Source organism: Sinocyclocheilus rhinocerous, unplaced genomic scaffold (assembly GCF_001515625.1).
Source record: "Sinocyclocheilus rhinocerous isolate Xijiao unplaced genomic scaffold, SAMN03320098_v1.1 scaffold247, whole genome shotgun sequence".
NCBI classification, from domain to species: domain Eukaryota; kingdom Metazoa; phylum Chordata; class Actinopteri; order Cypriniformes; family Cyprinidae; genus Sinocyclocheilus; species Sinocyclocheilus rhinocerous.
The window spans coordinates 437,678-453,540 of NW_015662919.1; the positions used below are offsets into that span (position 1 = coordinate 437,678).

At 34.8% G+C, this 15,863-nt stretch overlaps 1 protein-coding gene across 1 annotated transcript in view; it reads left to right on the forward strand.

The window, feature by feature from the left end:
• The window catches only part of lyst (lysosomal trafficking regulator), a 94,339-nt gene that overhangs the window by 41,951 nt on the left and 36,525 nt on the right, over positions 1-15,863 (forward strand). Inside the window, exons 17-27 of the mRNA XM_016538445.1 lie at positions 5,551-5,724; positions 6,754-6,903; positions 6,999-7,136; positions 7,742-7,940; positions 8,512-8,640; positions 9,233-9,830; positions 12,323-12,503; positions 13,347-13,516; positions 14,313-14,543; positions 14,924-15,090; positions 15,175-15,327. Coding sequence (XP_016393931.1) covers positions 5,551-5,724; positions 6,754-6,903; positions 6,999-7,136; positions 7,742-7,940; positions 8,512-8,640; positions 9,233-9,830; positions 12,323-12,503; positions 13,347-13,516; positions 14,313-14,543; positions 14,924-15,090; positions 15,175-15,327 — 2,290 coding nt within the window. The remainder of the gene's footprint in view (positions 1-5,550; positions 5,725-6,753; positions 6,904-6,998; positions 7,137-7,741; positions 7,941-8,511; positions 8,641-9,232; positions 9,831-12,322; positions 12,504-13,346; positions 13,517-14,312; positions 14,544-14,923; positions 15,091-15,174; positions 15,328-15,863) is intronic.

The following is a 15,863-nucleotide window of genomic DNA, read 5'->3' on the forward strand; positions in this document are numbered from 1 at the left end:
AGTTCAACCAGGGCTGCAGACATCAGTTTTTATGCAGTCAGAATCATGTTTTAATCAAGCCTTCCTGTGCCACATACAGGAAGTGTGACGTCTCGCTAGACTTCACTCTGCCCAGGAAGTCCAGTTTGTCATCAGACAGTAATAAGACCTACTGTATGCTTGGACACTATCAGCACTCCTCAGAGGAGCAGGCCAGCCCAAGTGCACGCTGGGATATGGGCACACTGCTGCTCTTTAATGGTATGAAACCAGTTCTCATAGAGCTTCCCTACAGTATAATGATCTCCCCTTTGAAATGTTTGTGGTTTTCATCAGATCAATCGCACATATATTTTTAATTAAATCTAAAACTATTAAAAACATACTTATTAAATGAAATAAAGCTGAAAATAAACTGCTGAAAAAAGCTGAAAAATTCAAACTAAACAAAAATTAGAAATGTTGACTTGGCAACTAACTGAAATAAGTTAATTGTCTTTTTATCTCACAATTTTGATTTTGTTTTGTTTTTTTTCTAGCAATTCTGAACTTGCAATGACCTTTTTTTTAAAAATGTTTTGTTCCATGGTGGAAACAAAAAAAAAGTCAGAATTGCGAGAGAGAAACTTGCAATTGTGTGGGGGAAAAAAAAAAATCTGAATTCTCAATTTATATCTCAAAGTCCTAAAAAAAAGTCCTATAACAAAAAAAACATTTTATTGTGGTGGAAAATGGGGCATAGATTAATAAAAGCTGTGAGAAATAGTTAGCTAATGCATTAAATAATGTTGACAAATGTTACCAACAAAAAAACAATAATAGTATATAAATAGTAATCAAATATCACCGCTTCGTGTTGTTGGAAAGATTATTTGTATGTGCTTTCAGCGGCAGTGATGTTGTAGGTAACGTGGGATCTTCCTGCTGCTGGAAGTTTCTGTGTGTGAGCCACAGATTCTCCACATTCCCTCCACACAACACACTTTTCTTAACAGAATAGCCATTCTGTTGCTACTAATAGGTCATGAATGGGCCCAGTCCAGCCGTTCCCAACTTGTGAAACGCTCTAATGTGGTTATGTGGTCCAGTGCTGCCCTCAATGTTTTTTTTGTTTTTTTCCCCACTTTGTTTATTTGTCTTTAGGTCACAGCTTTTCATCCACCACACTCTCTGTTATTATTCTTTCTTGTCTATTGTCGTTTGTCAATTCACATATTTCACATATAGCTCAATGTCAATATTGTTGCACTAATGTCTGTAAAATATATGTTTTTGGTCTTGCCATTTTTTTATGTCATGAGACAACGGTTTTTATCAAGACAAACTTTGAAGGACTTATTTTGTAAAATGGACAAAGAAAAACTTTTACAATTTTTTTTATCATAAGTACATTTAATGAATCTTTTTTAGAGTTGCATAAACAAATTGGTTGGTCTTTTTTTCAAAATTGAATTTCATAAAATGTTTGTATTTATTATATTATTTGTTAAAGCTGATATGGCAACTATTATAACTATTAGAAACATATTTGTTAATTGAAATGAAGCTGAAATAAAATACAATAAAATATAAACGTTAGATCCAAAACCTAAACTAAACAAAAATTAGAAGTGTTGCCTTGTCAACTAACTGAAATAAGTTTACTTTAAATTGGTGCACTAAAATTAATAACTGGAAATAAATAAAAAATAAAACAAAATAAAAAATTAATTAAATCTAAATACTAATATTTAAAAACAATAATAACAGTGACAAAAAAAAACTTCATATAAATCTTAAAACATTTAAACATTCTTCATTTTTTAAAGGATGTTCATGTATTTTTTGATATTTATGTGAAAAATGCAGACACATTTAAATGAATCAAGGCATGTTTTCCACCCTTACTGTATTTTCATTAAAACAACACAGACGAATGATATTTAACCATTTCATTTATATGCAACAATACAGTATACAGTAATAAACGGTGATATTTGCCTACATATAAACTGGTTATTGGTTGTTTTAGGTTCCAGAATTGACACTGCGGAGGCTTTTTACCTGTTTGCCAGCGGTCCTGACCTCACCTCCATCATGCCCTGCAAGTACGGCAAGCCTCATGGGACACTATCCAAGTATGTGACACAGGAGGGTCTTCAGTGTGAGCAGATACGAGAGCTCCTCATGAGGAATACAGACATTGACATCGCACCTCTTATTGTAAGCCACTGCATCTATGAATATGAATTTATTTTATTTTTTCCCAAATGTCACATATTTCACCAGAAGGCTTTTATGCAAATGTATATGGCAGTGACATAGTTCAATAGCTCGTTTATCTCCTTCACTGCCACTGAAAAGCAGGCAACATTATTTGTCCATTTGTACATCATTTGCTGCTTGTTGAAGTGCCTTCTCTGTGCAGTTTTACCCACTGACGTCTTAATTACCGGTGATTTTACACGTCTGCATGCTGTTCCAGGTGTTCCTATGCTAATGCATTACATGCTCGATAATTACTGCCATCAGAAAAAGTCATTTCAGCACAAACCTTCATTCCTCATGGATGAATATGCTTCTTTTTCAGATCTTTTCTGACAATATCTAGTGCTAATATAAAGTATTGTACACATTTATCTAAAGAAATCTTGTCAGTAACCTGTCCAAGTGATATTTCACCTCGAGATTGAAAGAAAAACATTAACCTTGTCAGCCTGATATATGAAATAATAGTCAGAAAATCACATTTTTTGAAATGGAAGACTTTATTGAACCTTAAACAATAAAATAAATAAGAAAATCTTTAGACAAAATGTAAAACAAGTTTGCATATTTTTTTATCGAGTATCATGTTTTGGTACATATATGGTTCATATAGTCTGATATAGTGAGAATATGAAGAGAAAAATCAGTTTTTATTCAGAGGCCCAAACTAATAAAAATGACTTAATTTGGTGCAAATGCTGATATTTATATATGGCCAAAAAGTAAGATGAAATTCTGAAGCTTCTAATGTAAATCAATGAGATCTTTATAACAGTACAGCAGATACTTACATAAAATGATATAAATATCAGTAGTCACTCTGTATCTCCAATAATAGGTCTGAGTAAGATGAGATGCTTAGATAGTAATCAAAACATATAATGCAATGCAATCCAATGATGATTGAGAGATGAACAAATAAACGCTCCTCAAAAGATCCTGATGATCAGATTTGAGACGCACTGATTTTTCTACAAAATGATTGATGGAGAATCAAGTAAAGCCAAGCTGCTTCATCTGGAAATATTACTAAGAATATCAAAGATATTCTTATATTTTACTTTATAAATAAAGATTTAACAACAAAAAGACGCGTGAAGCAAGAGCTGAAGGTGGACATTTGCACAATTTTACTAAAAGACCTTTTACTTGCTGAAAAAAACTCTAAACTATCAATCAGGTGACAGAAGGCATGATTGTGTGCAACAGGTTTAACAGCAAAGTTTGAACATGTTGATTATTTACAGGCCTTAGAAATTCACTTAGTAAATATGAAACGGTAGGCTTTATAGGGTTAATAATATATTAGCATAAAAAATGAAGCCTATGTTTTAGGACAGTCAAGAATTTCCATTACTGTAGAGAGGGCAAACCTCACTGTTAGGAAAACCACTCGGTTCCACTTACTACTCTCACATTTAGTCCCACACTGCAAATCTGATCGCACCTTTAGATCTCTATGTTAGAGCCTGCATGCAACATTGAACTTTCATTTCAAACCGAACAAGAAAAATACTTTCCTTTGCCTGCATCTCAACATATGTGCATTTGTGTTTTTGCAGGAGAGTTTAGCAGTAGTTTATGCCCCCAGCATGCCGTCTCTCTACACCATATATGAGCCGGTGATCCGTCTGAAGGGCCAGGCCAAGTCAACGGTGGCTTCCCAGCGGCCCTTCAGTGCCAAAGAGGTTCAGAGCTCCATCCTGGAGCCTCCTTTCCTCAGGACCATGACGCCCTGCCAGGCTCTCGGCCTACACAGCGTCCTGCACATGATCGGAGGCACCGGCGCTTTTGTCTTCCTGTTCGCTCGGGTATGTGTTTGTCTGCATATTCATCACTAGTAGAGACCAGGAACGTGTGGAATGAGTTATCTGTCACTGCACTTCTGCACACAAACACACAATGGTTATGCATTTTGACCAGATCTTTTAGTTGAACTCCTTTTGTTGATGCTTTTTAACGAGAGGGATTAAAAAAAAAAAAGACAATAAAGCAGTATTTGTTTCAACATATAAACAGAGATATCATGATCAGGTGAAAAGATTTCTTACTCTCTGAATCAGTCATACATACATTTTTTTATTATTAAAACATTATTTATATTATTTATACCAATGCCACACAGTGATATTTTAATATAATGGATGCACTATTATATTTTATTTTTATATTTTCTGTTTTCATTTTAATTTTAAGGTTTTAGTATTTTTTTAAGTATGTCTTTGTAGTTTTTATTTATTAATTTTAGTTTTAGTCATTTTAGTGCTCAGAAATGAGAAATGTTGCCTTTGTAACTTGCTGAATTAAAATTAGATTCAGTTTTTCTATATTTTATTTCATTTCAATGTCATATATACGTTAAAAATACAGGAATTTTGACTACATTTTTGTGAACTTCTTGAATGCTGATTCACAAAAGCTCTGACTGTATCTGGTGGCTGTGCTTTTTAATCAAAGCAGTAATGTTTGAGAGGATGAGGTAAATCTGAATATTATGCTTTAAAGTCTCTAGTGAAGGTATCTTCAGTCTTTCCTTCATATTCCAGTACACATTTTTTGCTGGTAATGTAATCTGATAATGTTTCTTTCATTCAGAGGGCAATATTGGATTTTTGGTCGGCATGTTCTGACCCGGGACGTTCTCTTTCACACTGCGTTCCCTCACATTATCCTTCAGACAGCTCTCGACAGTCATCTCAAAGCCTCGCTTTGTGTTTCTATCTTTCTCTCTTTCTCTCATTTCAGATCAGTCTGTCATGATAACAAAAACACAGAAGCACATATTACTGTTTTTAAACTAACATACACTACCATTCAAAAGTTTGGGGTTATCATGACATTTGTGGTGTTTACTCCATAATTTTGAGTAAGAAAAATTATTGACATGATCTAAACCATACATGTTGAAAAGCAACTAGGGTGAACCATGCTTAGTGAGACCAAAAAAAAAATTTTTAATAATTGAGGAGCAGTGCTAATTAAAATAGCAACAGATGCTCGTCCTTGGGTATGATGCCAAATAACTGACATTTATTAAATGATTAAATAATTTAGTGCAGATGGATCTAGTTGAGTTAGGTTGTTTAGTTTGGCGCACATCATGTTTGTTTCGCAGGCAGCATTAATAATCAAGTGTTGTTAGCTGAGGCTTCCTCTGTTCTGTGTGTTATAACACTGATCTAAGATTGCCAGCATGAAAACAAAGTAATAACCCACTTCATTTTCACTATGTGATGTATTTCACGCATACAGTGATTTTTAGCAGCAGGAACATCAGAATCACATTGCGCTTAACTCTTTCTGTCTGTCTGTTGGTTCTTGTAGGCGGTAGAGTTGAGCGACTGTGAGAAAACTCAATCTCTGGCGCTGCAGCTGCTGCTGTCTCTGGTTAAAACCAACCAGCATCGCACTCATGAGATGCAGTGTTACCACGGCTATTCCATGATTCACCAGGTTCTCATCAAGCCCAAGTGCATTGTGGGATACCACGTTCTGAAGGTGAGTTTTAGCCTACGCATTATATATTAACAATATTTTTATAATGACAATTTAAAATTAAGCAGCAGCATGAAAATCGTAATATTTGATTCTGCTTTTTATTTGGTCAAAGTTTCCTAAAGATGACTGTTAATTGAACATGATAGTTCCTCTAATTAAAAATCTTTTGATACATATTAAATATCATAAATTAGCTGTAAATTTTTTTATTTTAATTTTTTTACTACATCAGCGGAGCCAGCTTTAGTTATTTTAGTATCATTGATATACTATTATAGTCTTTGTTTACATTTTTAATAATATTTTATTTTAATTTTTTTCACTTAAATCTTAAAATCTAGTAATTTTGTTGTACGCTTTTGTCATTTTTATTTTATTTTTTTAAATATATCTATATTTTTTTTTGTATTAGTTTTAATTTAATTTTATATTTATATTTTTCTGTTTTCATTTTGTTGTATGTTTTTGTAATTATTGTTTAAAAAAAACATGTCTATATAGTTTTTATTATTTTTTTAGTTTTGATTTTTGTAGTACTTCAATTTAAAATAAATAAATTAGAATTTTTTTTTTAATTTCATTTTATTTTAGTTAACTTTTTAATTATATTTTACTTTTAGATTTTCTGTTTTTACTTGAATTTTAGTTAAAGTTGTAGCAATTTTGTTGTATGTTTTTGTATTTTTTTTAAATGTCTATAGTTTTTTTTATATTTTGTGTTAACTTTTTATTTCAAGTAACAAAATGTTTTTTTTTTTAATGGCTTCAGTTTTAGTTTTAGTTAACTAATAAATCTGTGCACTTGTGCTGTTGTTGTACTAAACAGCACACCCTGCTGGTTGACACGTTTAATGCAGACTGTCAGTGAGAATGTTTTGTCCCTCTCAGTATATTCTTGTTTTCTGAAATACATCAGATTAATGAGACTGAAAAATACTTGCTCTGTTTTAGCCTTCTGAATACTGCTGAAGTTTGATTTTAGACTGCAGCTCAGCAATATCTGTGTCTGTGTGTGTGTGTGTGTTATAGACACTGTTGGACGGCTGCTGCAGCGGGTCAATCCTTACGATCGGAGAAGACGGTCAGTTCCATCTGGATGCTGAATCCACTGTGGTGCTGCAAGATCTCAGACTGCTTTCTGAAATACTGCTGGACTGGAAGATATGGGCCAAAGCACAGGTACACACTCACATCTGAATGAGAACATACCATAGAGTTATTTTTATAGAGAGCTTATTGTAGTGTGTGTGTGTGTGTGTGTGTGTGTGAGATAGTGTGGTGTGTGGGAGACGCTGCTGACCGCTTTAGAGATCCTCATCCGGGTGCATCATCCTCAGCAGATGTTCAACATACGACAGCTTCTCAAGGCGCAGGTGGTTCATCGCTTCCTGCTCGCCTGCCAGGTGCTTCAGGTAAGACGTTCATTACACTTCGAAAAATGTCAGTAAAACAACGTCATATTTCCCTAATTTCCTGCCATTCAGTGTCCATAAACGCTAGAAAAAATAAGTCTGGAGAGACGCATTTTACTAAATATATGCTCTATATTTTTCTTAAACTGCTGTCTTCATTATTTAATATATGTCTGAATAATTCTGCCATGATAACTTACATTTTTTTTTATATTTCAACCCCAAATTAATTGATCATTAAAAAGTATATATATATATATATATATAACTGCCTTATATGCAATTTAAATTTTTATATACATTTTTTATTTAAATTTTAATGTATTATTTTAATTTTTTTGAATGTTGATTGATTTTTAAATACATTGATTAATTAGTTGATTATTAAATAAAGTAAAACTTTTTGGTTTTCTGTTAAATGAAAACTTTCAGTTTTCGGTGTTTCAATAAAAAAGTGATTTCAGCACATCATTAGAAACATCATAGAGAAAGAGTATGAAACATACAACCAAGTGCCATTCACGATGTAATTAATGCAGGAAAGAAGACCAATCATAGTTCACTGTGTGGCTCATTTTGGAACATCATCTTTATTATTCTCATAGGAGCATCGGGACGAGTACCTGACCTCCATCCCACAGGAGGTCTGCCTCTCGTTTGTCAAAATCATCCAGGAGGTTTTGGGGTCTCCTCCAGACCTGGACCTGCTGCGGCTGGTCTATAATTTCCTGCTGGCTGTTCACCCCCCCACCAACACATACGTATGCCACACGCCCACCAGCTTCTACTTCTCTCTGCACATCGGTGAGCAAACCTTCAGAAAACCCCAATCTGATCAGAATGAGTCATTAAAGCAATAGTTTATGATCATTCTGTCATCATTTGCGCTTTTCCAAACCTGTATGACTTCAAAAAGTCCTTAAAAAGTCTTAAATTTAGTTTTATCAATTTTAAGGCCATAAAAAGTCTTAAATAGTAGAAGAAAGTCTTAATTAGGATTTCAAGAGGTCTTAAATTTGGGGACGGAAAGACCAGAATTGCGACTTGCCTTAATGTGCCGATTAAACTTCAAAAGGTGATGTTTCTGGCCTTCTGATTTAAATAAGATATCATTTCTAACCATATTTATAAGCATTTATAGCAATGCTGATAGTATTTTGACAGTCAAAAGGGAAAAAATGCATAGATCATGTTTATCTCAAGAGATTTCTGACAAGCAGGTTAACCTGCTTTATTTTCATTTTATGGTTGCAGTAGTCTAGCATCGAGCTTACAGCTCATTCTTCCTCATTAGTAATCATTCTTTCTGCATATCCTGTGTAGATTTGATAGTAAACAAGAACATTTTAATTCATGCATGTTTTTTTTTCATCAGATGGTAAGCTGTACCAGGAGAAGGTTCAGTCCATGATGTACCTGCGGCACTCCAGCAGTGGCGGGAAATCAGCCTGCAGCTCTGTGCTTTCACTGTCTCCCACCGTCTTCACAGAGACGCCCGCTGAAGGTAACGCATCACTGCCGCCCATGAGAAGGTCAAAAAAAAAAAAAAAGTCATGCTTACTCATTCTGTTGCACTTTACAAGCATTATTCGTTGAAAATGTCCTTGTCTGACTGGATGCCGCTGCTGCGCCTTATTAAGCTTTGAAACACGTGACCTTTGACGAATACAAATCAATAACAGCGCTGACCTGCCTGTCAAGTCAAATCAAATTCATTCATATAGTGGTTTTCACAATACGCTTCATTTGAAAGCAGCTTTAGAGAAAATCATGATTTTAATGTTTATATTATCTTATTATCTTCATGCCTTATAAGCCAGGCTTCCTTCCAAGGATTTGTTTGGGAGGGAAGGCTTAGTGCATCAGTTTTTACTGAAATAGCTGATGGAAATGCCGTTTATTGATGCAATTTCTCAAGAGTATAAGTCTTTTTTTTGTTTAGCTTTAGTGCATAAATTCTATGTTGATACTTAAAATGTCACAAAAACTAGTCTGGAAACACTTACTGTCAAATCTGAACACGAAAAACTTGTCATTGTCAAACTTGTCCTGAAAACGTAGATTCTGACTAAATGTTGTGTTTTTTGGTCCCACAGTACGCCATGCTTCGTCCCCCGAGCATGGAGATGAAGATCTGTCACTGCGTCCCCCAAGCATGGGCCCGTCTCCACACTCTTCTCCAGCCCTGACGCCCCGTCTGACCCATGGGAGCGTGACGGGGACCGCCGAGCCTGAAGAAGGGACGTCCCTGAGTACCCAGCAGGACCTGGGCAGCACGGAGACCTTGAAGCGAGGAGGAGACGAGCTCCTCAGCAGCTGTGAGTCTGCAAAGACCATTTGTGATTCCCAGAACGTGGGCGGTGATGAGGAGGGCAGTGTCGCGGGAAACCAAACGCCATTCATCAACGTAGAGGAGGAGCACAACAGCAGCCCGCCGGACTCTGAGGACCATTTCGATTGGACCAGCGAGGAAGCACCACGCCGGCCAGACAGCCTGAAGGGAATCCAGTCCTTCCAGAGGAGCCACAGTAACCTGGCCAGTCTGGGTTTGGCTTTTCCCGCACAGAGCGGCTCTTTGACTATTGCTCGCTGGCCCACCGTGGCTGACCGTGCCGCTCCACCAGACGACTGGGAAAGTTACACCTACTCACCCGGGTATGACAGACACAGCAAGGCGGACTCCAGTAATGACAGGTACTCTGAAAACACCAGATGATTTTATGTTGTTGAAAACCCTAGCATTTTGAATGCGGAGGTGAAAAAATTGTAGCCAGCATATTAAACATGATAAAACTGAAGTAGCAAAATACATTTTCTTCTGGATTGTGATGTATATCCGAGTGTAACGGATTATCGAGAAAGAAAAATGTAGGGCTGTGCCTAGGGATATGCCGGTATCAAATTTTCATGTTGCGATTAATTGCTAATGCTTTTATCACGGTATACGGTATTATCACGATATTGAAATTTAGTTTAAAAAAAAAGTGCTGTCATAATACAGTATAACAGGTTTAATAACTTTTTTCTTATTACAAAAATAATTGAACATTTAAATGCAATAAAGCAATACAGAAAAATGTACAAAGTTAAAAGTTTTAAAATGCATCAAAATTCTGAATAATTTGTAATATATAATTATTCACGGTATTTAGAAGTGCCCACGATAACAATATCGTGCATATTCATTACCGTGATATATCGCATTACCGAATACCGGCACATGTCTAGCTGTGCCTCAGTTCTGTGCATTGTTCGTTGATTGGATGTTGAGATGTGGGTGGAGTTTAATCACATTAGATGATTTAAGTAGAAAATGTCTCATAATGTAATTAGTAATTATGATCAATCCACATGAGAAAAGTAATCATTAACCAAAATATTTTTTTTTATATATATTCATGGTTGCCGTGATAATATTTTAGGCCAAATTATTACACTTCAGTGTTATTTTAGTATAACTGATATGCTGTTGTAGTTTTTGTTCATTTTTGTCTACATCTAATATGTTGAATTAGATTTTTTTTTTTCTGTTTTCACTTTAACTTTATACTAATATAGTGTTTTAATAATTAAAATGATTAATAATTGTATTATTATTATTCATTTTTTAATTTTCATTTATTCATTTTAGTTTATTTAGTTTGTTATTTTACAAACTAAAAGAAAATGAGGAATGTTGCAACAAGCTGAAATAAAATATTTGTAATATTTAATTTTTTTTATTTTAATTAATGTTTATTTTATTTAAAGTAACTAATAGTGTTTTGTTGTTGTTTTTAGTTTTAGCTAATGATAATAACTTTTAATAATAACATTTAAATAAGCTTTTTAAATGGTTTGTAATGCTTTCTAATAGGGCTGCACAATTAATAAAATTTTCTAATCGCAATTACAATTACGGATGCCACAATTACATAATCATTCAAAGCAGCAATTAATCGTTCAAAGTCCACTTATGTTATTCTGCATGCTTAAGATGGTTTTTTTTCTTTCTACATGTTATCTTAAGGGTTTTTCCATTGTTTTAATTTTAGTTTTAGTATAACATTATAATACCATTCATATTTTTTACTTTTTATTTAAAGAGAAACCAATCCGATGTATAGTTGACATTTGAGGCTTAATACTAGAAAAGCAATAAAAGTTTTTCAGTTAGTGTTTTCAGCTTGTTTATTTTCATATTAAAAATATGGCATGCAATTGCTTCAAACAAAGGTGTAAACATCATTCATTTAATCGCAAATTAATAATCGCAATTACAATTTCAAAGGAATAATCGACAATTACGATTTTTGTCATAATCGTGCAGTCCTACTTTCTAAGTTAGTGTATCTGTGAAAAGTAGGCATTTACAGTAAAATCATGCAAAATAGTTTCATGCACATACTTTTTTGTATGGAGCTGTCTCCAATAAGAAAAACCATTTTGACTGTAGGACAGCCCTGGGAATGGTAGAGTCCCTAGGTAGTGTGCTTACTACTGAACTAGGGAGCGAATTGAGACACTTCAGAATCGTTTAGCCTTTCTCAAATGCGTTGCATGGTGTGTGTGTGTGTGTGTGTGTAGTTGTTCTAGATGTGTGTAATATATCCAGGGAGCTCTTTTAAATTCCTTGTGATGAATAACACTCTTTAATTATGCTAATTTCTGCCGCTGAGTTTTGGAGATTAATGACTTGTAATATTAGCCTTCATTTATAAGTTACATCATCTCTTTAATGTGCTCTTTCAGTCAACAGTTACTGGGTAATTGCCTCCTGTCTTCGTCATTGCCTTTCCTGCACTAAAGATATATCCCATCTACTGAATAATCACTTACACTCATTAAAAGTTAACGACTTTAACTCTAAACTCCAATCCACAAACCATATTTCGGCCTTACAGATGTGTCTGAGCTGTCATTAGGGCTCTTGTTGGGAAACACTTTGCTTCTTTTTTATCCAATTCTAACAATGCCGTCTATCAAATATTGATTTCCCTTTTGTTTATACTGTTATCACAGTATGAGTAATTTTATATCATGATAACATTTTAGTTATTTTTGTGACAATTCAGTAATAAAAAAAAAGGTTTGTATTTTGCGTGCTGAGTGTTTTTCAGTTAACAGGCTCTGAGTCACCGCTGAAGATCTGACGCTTCTCCACTCCTCAGTGATGATTTCATGTGTGTGTTTTCTGAATCATTTAGGTCCAGTGCTGAAGACTGTCTGGTTCTGATCTGCTGCGGTCTGTACGATCTGCTGAGAGGAGTTCTGCTCCTGCTGCCGGACCTCCTGCTGGAGGAGGTGATGGACAAACTCATCCAGCCGGAGGCTCTTCTCGTCCTGGTCAACCACTCTTCTCCTCTCATTCAGCAGGGCGTCATGAAGGTCCGCTCGCGTTCAGCTGTCTTTGTGTAGTTGACAAATGAACAGGGCTGTTTTTCAGCCCTCACTAGTTAATTTTAAAGGTCTTGCAGCATGACAGAAGTATTTAAAAAAAAAAAGAAATATGCCACATGAGCTCATGAAAACTGCATGCAAAATACTTATAAACATTTAAAAATGCTGTGTAAATTGGTTTTAGATCACACGTTTCAATTAAACTGTTAGACTCCCATGTACTGCATCCACACAAATTTATTTTATGCTTATTAATGTGGAAAATCGCTTTCTATAATGTGGACAGGACTGAATCAATGAACATGAATCACGCTTCCACATAAATATTATGTATTTAATAGAATTAAAACTCTCCCTCTTCTTTTTTTATGTTCTCTATTTTTAGGGGAATATATAAATTCATGATCAGTTGTTTAGCCCCTATTCGATAATGTAAATAATATTTCTATTAACATTCTGTATTTCACACAGTTTATCATTAGGATCATCACACTCACACTGCAGCGCAATTTTTACATTTTGTCCTTGAAATTTCTAAGAATTAAAAAACAATTTAAGTAAATAATTTGTTTATGGACAAATTCGGAAAATATAAGATACACTATTTCCTTTAGGATTGTAAAATGACTGGCCTTTCACTGTTTCTCCATTACTGTTTATCGCATCTGCTGCTTTGGTTTGTTTGATATGGAAATAGTTTGTTAGTTGATTGACCAGTTTTATTGATCTCTCTGATAGATGGGAGATTGAGTAATGGGTTTTATTTATTTATTTTTATGTCTTATCTCATACATGCATGGATACACAAAACATGTACATTTATTTTTGTAGCTTCTGGACGCCTACTTCAGCCGCGCTCAGAAAGAGCAGAAGGAGAAGTTCCTGAAGAATCATGGGTTTTCGCTGCTGGCCAATCAGCTGTACCTGCACCAGGGCTCACAGGGTCTGCTGGAGTGTTTCCTGGAAATGCTGTTCGGACGACCGGTCGGACTTGAGGAAGAGTGAGTTTGCCAACCATCTAGAACTGAAGACATGACCATGAGTGCTGACAGCCTGATCAGATGCCAGCTATAAATGTTTATTTTATTTTATTCATTTGCAAAATTAAATTGAAGTTTGTATTATTTTTATTAAAAAATATATTATAATGTTATATCTGATATTATATTATAACATTATTATTGTTATATATTATATAATATATTGTTAATAATAATAAATAATATATAAGTATAATATATTAAATATGTATATATTATTATTAGGCCAACACTTTTTCACACCACTGTATATGCATGTATATGTGTATGTCTGTGTGTTTTCTTATTTATAATATAAAAAACGTACTAAATTTAGTTTACACCATTTCTATTTTTTGTTTTTTTAAGTTGAAGCTCTAAATAGATAAAAAGCTAAATAGACATTTTTAATAACAAAAACATATAACAAGATTACTAAAACATTAACTAAAATTAACCTGAAAATAAATATTAGTATTAGTAGTCAAATATATAAAAGAATTAAAAAGGCACAATGTGTCTTCACAACAACAACAACTATATATATATATTTTTTTTTGACAATAAAATTGACACATTGACAATAGTGGGTTTTTTTTTCTTTGTAAAGATTCTTAATGTGTTAATGTTGCTGAATATTTATTTTAATTAATGTTTGTGAAGAAACACATTCAAGAAACTCCTGCAAGATTTCTGCTACATGAAACTTGCTTAATTTCTACTAAATGAACCCAGCAGCGTCCTTGTTAATGACAGCCACTAATCCCTCTTCTCTCAGTCTGGATCTGGAGGATATGGAGAACATCTCCCCGTTCAGGAAGCGCTGTATCATCCCTGTGCTGGGTCTGCTGGAGAACTCTCTGTATGAGAACTCGCTCGTGCACAACGGCCTGTGTCTGCTTCTGCAGCTGCTCAACGCCTGCCCGAAGCTAGCCGACATCCTGCTGGACCACGGCTTGCTCTACGTGCTCTTCAACACACTGTCCACCCTCAACGGCCTGGAGAACGGGTAATGTACCGTATTTAACATCAGTGATGGGGAAACTGCTTGGAAACTGTAGCTGGCCAGTCTACATGGTGTTGTTCAATTCAATTCAAGTTTATTTGTATAGCGCTTTTCACGATGCAAATCGTTGCAAAGCAGCTTTACAGAAAATTAAGTTTCTACAATATTTAGTAGTAGCTTATCAGTGGTGACTGTCAGTTAATGTACGTATTAAGGGCCTTATAGGCAAGTAATAATATTTTGTAACTGATACGGAACTTAATAGGTAGCCAGTGCAGAGACTGTAAAATTGGGGTAATATGATCATATTTTCTTGACCTGGTAAGGACTCTAGCCGCTGCATTTTGGACTAACTGTAGCTTGTTGTTGTTGTTGCTCTGTAGGATTCCTCCGAATGACTACAAGCTGGTGGTGTGTGACATTCAGCAGCTGTTGGTGGCCGTCACCATCCACTCCTGCAGCTCCTCGGGATCTCAGTACTTCCGCATCATTGAAGACCTGATCACCCTATTGGGCTACATGCAAACCAGCAAAGTTCAGCGCACACAGGGTAAAGAAGACTAATACTTTTATATGGCAATGATATGTGACTTGACATTCAAACAAAATAGGAAATTCTCTGTTGTCGTTTCAGAAATGGCCACAGCACTGCAGTTCCGCGTGATCCAGGCAGCCATCGATTTCATTAAGACCACGGCCAATCAGGACCCTCTGAAATCCAGCAGCTACGTTCACGTGCCCACTTCACCGCATCACGCTCTACAGCAGAAACGCAAAAGCATCGCAGGTGAGGAGCTTTAGAGGTCAAAGGAGTTGGTGTTTGTCTCATTTATGTGATGCTTTGGGTTATTGAAATGCCTTTAAAAGCATAGTTCACCCTAAAATTAAACTTTGGTCATCATTTACTACCTAATGTTGTAATTTTATTTTAGTGGGTTATTTTAGTAGTGTTATTTTTAGGGATGTAACGATTCACTCAACTCACGATTTGATTCACGATTTTGATTTCACGATTCGATTCACAATTTTTTTTTAACAAAATGAGATTTAAGACAAATTATAAATTAAATGTGTCCTTTTATTATTGCTTAGACAAAATACTGTACGTTTCTTTGTGAAATTGAAATATAAAACTATAATAATATACTAATATAGCACTTGCATATTATTGCTCTTTTGTTGGTTTTGATTGCTTCTATTGTCCTCATTTGTAAGTCGCTTTGGACAAAAGCGTCTGCTAAATGACAAAATTTAAATATAATGTAAATGTAAATAACAAAACTAAATTGAAAATTTAAAACAAGCCCCAAATAAAATAAATAA